This window comes from Branchiostoma lanceolatum, chromosome 19 (assembly GCF_035083965.1).
Source record: "Branchiostoma lanceolatum isolate klBraLanc5 chromosome 19, klBraLanc5.hap2, whole genome shotgun sequence".
Taxonomy (NCBI): domain Eukaryota; kingdom Metazoa; phylum Chordata; class Leptocardii; order Amphioxiformes; family Branchiostomatidae; genus Branchiostoma; species Branchiostoma lanceolatum.
The window spans coordinates 9,938,207-9,944,049 of record NC_089740.1 but is presented as its reverse complement, the minus strand read 5'-3'; the positions used below and the strand labels follow the sequence as shown (position 1 = coordinate 9,944,049).

General features: G+C 42.3%; 2 protein-coding genes across 2 annotated transcripts in view; one reads left to right on the top strand and one right to left on the bottom strand.

The window, feature by feature from the left end:
* Positions 1 to 5,843, bottom strand: part of LOC136425239 (small ribosomal subunit protein eS27) — a 214,923-nt gene that overhangs the window by 108,649 nt on the left and 100,431 nt on the right. The window lies entirely within an intron of this gene.
* On the top strand, positions 3,038 to 5,582 carry LOC136425395 (uncharacterized). Its single transcript, XM_066414253.1, has 5 exons — positions 3,038 to 3,198; positions 3,552 to 3,626; positions 4,035 to 4,166; positions 4,525 to 4,604; positions 4,956 to 5,582. Exons 2-5 carry the CDS (start codon positions 3,562 to 3,564, stop codon positions 5,141 to 5,143), a joined length of 465 nt encoding a protein of 154 aa, XP_066270350.1. The 5' UTR covers positions 3,038 to 3,198; positions 3,552 to 3,561; the 3' UTR covers positions 5,144 to 5,582.

Genomic DNA, 5,843 nt, shown 5'->3' with positions numbered 1-5,843 from the left:
GTGTCCATTTTGTAGCTGCACTTACATGTAGGAAGTTCTTTAGTCAGGAAAATGTCCTTCCTTTGAAAAAATAACTTCTTAATTTGTGTCACAAGATATTATATTTCCTAATGCACCGAAGATCTTTTGTTTAATGATTATTTATTGACATGGACATGCTTGTAGTATTATTGTCCAGAGAAAGAGAGAGATACAAAAATTTCACTTTTGTAGAAATCATTTATCAATAATCGTAAAAATGTGAATGTTCCGACTTATTTATAGTACACATAGTGGTACAACATACATGTACAACTGCACACTTATATTCAGATTTCCTTCCTCAATAAACCGTTTCATGGTTTGAAGTGCACATGCGCAAGTTCAAAGGTGAAGGCCCCTTACTTTTAAACAGTTCTTGTCTAGACCATACTTGATACATGTCCAGACATGTTTTGTTTATGTCTCAGCCGCCTTCAACATTGACATTTTACCCACAATGTATCATACTGCCTATGTGCAGCTAGAACTGTGAACAGGCTTATTGGAAATGGGAAAGATATTTGACCATGTTGTGAGTGAAAAAAGTGGTGGTGGCAGTAGTGGCAACAGTGGTTGGGAAATGTTAGTGAGTGGAATAATTGCAGTGTATACAGAATTGTGCAAGAAAACAATAAAAAGGCCTGGTCAGAAGTGGCTATGGCTTGTGATAAAATGTTTGGTGTCTTTGGGAATTTTTTTTCTGGGGAGTTGCTTTATGAGTTGTGATTTAAAGTAGTATGACAGTCACCATTGTTGTTGGTTGAACTTGAAAAGAAAAGGCGATGTTTCAGGCCTCATTCATGAATTATGATTAAAAAGATATGCACCTTTTATAACTGCATTTTTAACAAAATGCCCCTGCAGTTCCAAAACAAGGTGCAAGGTGGCTGAAACCTATGTCACTTTTTCCTGTGCGCAAGAGCTACTAGTATCCATACCACTCCTATTTGGTGACCGTACCATCTTCAGATCAAAAGATACAGAAACCGAAAGTTTTACTGCAATACCACAACAAGCCGCTATGGGGTCAAAAATCGAATCGATGTCTCATCAAGACCTACCCACACACCAAGCAAGAAAGCGTAAACGTCCCACCTATCGCCCCTATGCCGTTTCTTTCATTGCTAATCCTGTCAGTAATAAACACGCTTTCATCTAGATAAGTGTTTACCACTTCAGTTTGAGTTCAACGACCCCTAGGGTCATTTCGTGTTGGGCGGGGTTACTCCAGGTCATAAGGGATTTCTGCCAAGCTAAGGCCACATTTCCCAGAAGCAGAAAACACCACTGCCGAAGGGGGGAAGGCCACTTGTTTTTAGTTACGTCAGTGGCCTAGCAGATAGGCTAGCGGACTAGCATGAATGAATGAAAACTTTATCATAAATGAAAACTAGCACGTATACGTAACGTAATAAAGCGTAACGGCCTTGAGATCGAGAGGCCACGGGTTCGATTCCTTGCCACAGATTAGACGCTGGCTCTTTGGGGAAGGCAGATTGGAGGTTTTTGTGAAATATCGACGTTCTCTCGATGATCCGATCGATTGGACATAAAGTGAATCAGAGTCATAGCCACACCTCGTACGTTTGATCAAACACTCTGTGTGGTGGAAAAAGAATAACAGCTTCGAATAACATGTCATTATTGAAAGAATCGTAACATGACACAATGAGTACGGTTAGCTGGTCTTCTTTTGCCAAATCTCAGAGAAATGAATCGGTCGCGGTTTATTTTCGCTGTCTTTTTTTTCCGGCCATTTCTGACCATTTCTGCGCCTCTATGTTGGCTGCCTTCGGTGAGGCATCCTAGCGAAAGGGAACACCGTGAAAAACGCTCAACATTATAGAATAGAAAGACATTGAAGGAAGGCAGAAATGGCCGCAAAAGAGCAGCAAAATAACCCCAAGTCCGATACATTGGCTTGGATCCATGATTATTGTCAATGCCATCATCTGGAAGTTTTGAGTATGGTGTGGTTTAAAACGCTGCTTTACATCCAAGAAGAACTCCTCAAGAAGGTAAAGCTACTTCTTAGGGATCTCTGCACTCCGGAAAAGGCCGCTGGGCATTGTGTCATGTTTCTTTCAATCGGACTTGTTATTCTAACTGTTATACTTTTCCAGAGTATGGTGTGGTTTAAAGCGCTGTTTTACATCCAAGAACTCCTCAAGAAGCTACAGATACTTTTTAAGGGATCTTTATTCTCTGCACTCCGGAAAAGGCTACTGGGCATTGAGTCATGTTTCTTTCAATCGGACTTGTTATTCCAAGCTGTTGTGCATGCTATTTCCTCCACGCATAGTATTATGTGGTTTAAGGCGTAATTTAACATCCTAGAACTCATCGAGAAGCTACAGGCACTTCTTTGGGGATCTTTCTTCTCTTCACTTCGGAAAAATCGCTGGACTTGGACGGTAGTAACGTTTAATGAGGAAGTAACCAAGGACAGTAGGTCTTCCGGCAGGTATCCGAACGCAGTTCAACCAACTTCCAAGCCAAAAGGTACTTCCGGTAGTGCTCTCAAAACATGTATTAACAGACTGTTCCATTTCGTGCGGAGGGGTTCAAAGGGGAGATTTTACGACATCTCATCACACTATCTGGAACTTGAAAGAGTCTAAATTTGATGCTTGTTCGGCAAGTTCTCAGTGTTGTCCGTGTTCCACATCGTTTTCTTTATACAGAAAATGTCGTCTTGGGCGAACATTTGAGATAAGTTCCAAAACAACAAACAATCCAAGTTAACTCAAGGACTCGTTCGGTGCCAAGGTCACGTTCAGGGCTATACCATTTAGAATAGGGTGTGATATATACATGTGAATTGTTATTTGTTGATTCAAGACATAGTTAGTTCTCTACGTCAACATTTTGACAATACCACTTATCCAACGAAGAGTTATGATTTCACAATGCCAATCTAGCCTAGCGGGAAATAATATACAAAACTATTGTTCGCCTACACACCCCTATTTTGAACACAGAATGGTTTACTCTTAGAATAATGCTCTTGCCTTTCCCAGTGACAGCTACCTTCTGAGAAGCCTTTCAATCAAAACGTCAATCGTTGCTTCCGGTACAAGGTGTATATAAGTCCTTGCTGTGCTAGACTTCTTCATACCATTGCCACAGTTCCGTGCAGAGTCTTCAAGCTACAACAGACGCCGAAGAACTTCAACCGTAAGTCTGACCTCTTGTTTTTTAATTTCTTCTGTGTGGATACTTAAAACTTCTGTGCTTTTCCTCTATCTGATATCTGCACATCTCATGTGTATCCGATATACATACGCGTTGGGTTTTCTCGCTTATACAGTGCCCGTGGCGGTTTAGAGGTGAATTTTCACGTTGAAAAATCAGCTTTTGCATCAGAATCACTATCTTTTGTGACGAGAGTCAGTGTGGTAATTGTTTTGTACTTGTGATGTATTTAAAAGGTTGATAATTGTATAGTTCAAATTTGCTCATTTAGAAATGTTGCATTCGTTCTAAACACTACAAGGGGCTAAGTGAAGTTTTCATCACCTTTCTTGCAGAACCCTTACCATGGCAAAGATGATCATTCTCCTGTTGGCGGTTTTCGTCAGTGCAGCTATGGCGAACAGACGAACGTAAGTCATTGAGTAGAGTATAGATAGCTTTGCCAGCACGCGGTACAGTGAGTAGAGAAGAGTAGTATAGAGCAGAGTAGAGTAGAGTAGAATAGAGTAGATCTAGAGTAGAGTAGAGTAGAGTAGAGTAGAGTAGAGTAGAGTAGAGTAGAGTAGAGTAGAGTAGAGTAGAGTAGAGTAGAGTAGAGTAGAGTAGAGTAGAGTAGAAAAGTTAAGTGTAAAGTGGAGTAAAGAAGAGTAGAGTGGGGTAAAGTAAAATAGACTAGAGTAGAGTAGAGTAGAGTAGAGTAGAAAAGCTAAGTGTAAAGTGGAGTAGAGAAGCCCGAGGAGGGAAGAGGAGAGTACAGTAGAGTGAGAGTAGACTTTATCGTTGCAACATAATACAACATCTTTCTTCTCTTCCTACAGCTGTTTCTGTGAGATCCGGACGAGTACTGAAAGAAGCGACCCCGTCTTCCTTGACGTGGACGACCCCCGCTACAGTCACTGGCTTCACTTCAGCTGCTCAACGGCCAAAGCCAGATGCCCGGATGACTGCAGGTGAGTTATATGCATGTATCTATCGTCTACTAACATAATTCCACCAGGGTACATAGTTCCGCCACCCTGAAAAGATATGTCCGAACAGATCTCCAACCCAACGTCCCCCAGTATAATACACTCCTGTATATCTAAACTGTGTATGCCTGAGGGGTGCTGCACTAGAGATCTCTCAAACCCATTGTTTTTCAAAGTGGCAGGTTTATGTAACCTGGTGGATTAATTTTAATAGATGGAGGTTGTAGCTAGTCTGTGTCACACAGACCTTCACTGCCTATGGTTCTAAGAAGGCCCGCCCCGACCATAATGATTGTACATTTTTATTAAGATGTTGAATTTTCTCTGGTGTGTTATACAGGAACTCTGCCGCTAACGCTCTGGGCGGATCCGTCAACCCCCTGAACCACGATGCGGGAGTATCGGCTTGTAACGAGCTCAGTAAGTAGATCCTTCCGTGTCTTTTAATGGGCATTCGAGTTGGTGTTTGACATTAGAGTGAAGAGGTATGCGATTCTTTGTCTCTTTCTTTCTTTCTTTCTCTCTCTCTCTCTCTCTCTCTCTCTCTTTCTCCGTCTACCCCTCTTTCAATCTCTCTCTCCTATTTTCTCCTTTTCTCCATCTGTCTTCCTGCCTGTGTCTCTCAGTATCTCTCTCTCAAAAGTTGGCAGCAACTTTGATTACCAAGTAGTAGGCATTCGTCAGTCTCGTAACCCAGTGCCGTCTATATGTATAATGAAATTTTAGCAGTGTGGTCAAAACATACGGACTAAATCCCCTTTTCCCGTCCAGAGCGCCAGGTGACCCCGGATAACCCCGCCCACCTGTACGCCCACTACAAGACCAGCAGCTGCGCACACGAGGGTTACCAGTACCTGGGCGAGCTGTGCTGCTGGAAGATCGACTTCGGGCCCGCCTACCCCGTACAGTACCTGCACAACCCCAGCTGCTCGGCTGACCAGCATCCTCTCGGCGGTTGATTCATTTCATTGGCTAGTGGCGCCGACCAATCAACAGCATCTCAGCGGTTGAGTCATTTTATTGGTTAAAGCGTCGACCAACCTGTATGCTATCAGCTCATTTCATTGGTTAAAGTGTCGACCAACCTGTATACTATCAGCTCATTTCATTAGTTAAAGCGTCGACCAACCTGTATACTATCAGCTCATTTCATTGGTTAAAGCGTTGACCAACCTGTATACTATCAGCTCATTTCATTGGTTAAAGTGTCGACTAACCTGTATACAATCAGCTCATTTCATTGGTTAAAGCGTTGACCAACCTGTATACTATCAGCTCATTTCATTGGTTAAAGTGTCGACCAACCTGTATACTATCAGCTCATTTCATTAGTTAAAGCGTCGACCAACCTGTATACTATCAGCTCATTTCATTGGTTAAAGCGTTGACCAACCTGTATGCTATCAGCTTATTTCATTGGTTAAAGTGTCGACTAACCTGTTTACAATCAGCAGTCGAAACATTTCATTGGTTTAGGGTACGTTCACATTCGTTGTACGATCGTCGTACGATCGATCGTAAACTGAGAGCAGTCGTAGCAACGTTGTGCATAGGTCGTACAAAATTCAACTGTCTTGTTCAAAAGGAAATGTGCTTACACTCTTGTCGGTGGTCGTTTACGTCACAGCCTGCTTTGAAATCCTACGACGACAAAATCGT

Excerpts from the sequence above, each read along its gene's own strand:
- LOC136425395 (XM_066414253.1), top strand. The coding sequence starts at position 3,562 with ATGGCAAAGATGATCATTCTCCTGTTGGCGGTTTTCGTCAGTGCAGCT. Across the intron at positions 3,627-4,034 it reads GCTATGGCGAACAGACGAAC|CTGTTTCTGTGAGATCCGGA; the intron begins GTAAGTCATTGA and ends CTCTTCCTACAG. Across the intron at positions 4,605-4,955 it reads ATCGGCTTGTAACGAGCTCA|AGCGCCAGGTGACCCCGGAT; the intron begins GTAAGTAGATCC and ends TTTCCCGTCCAG.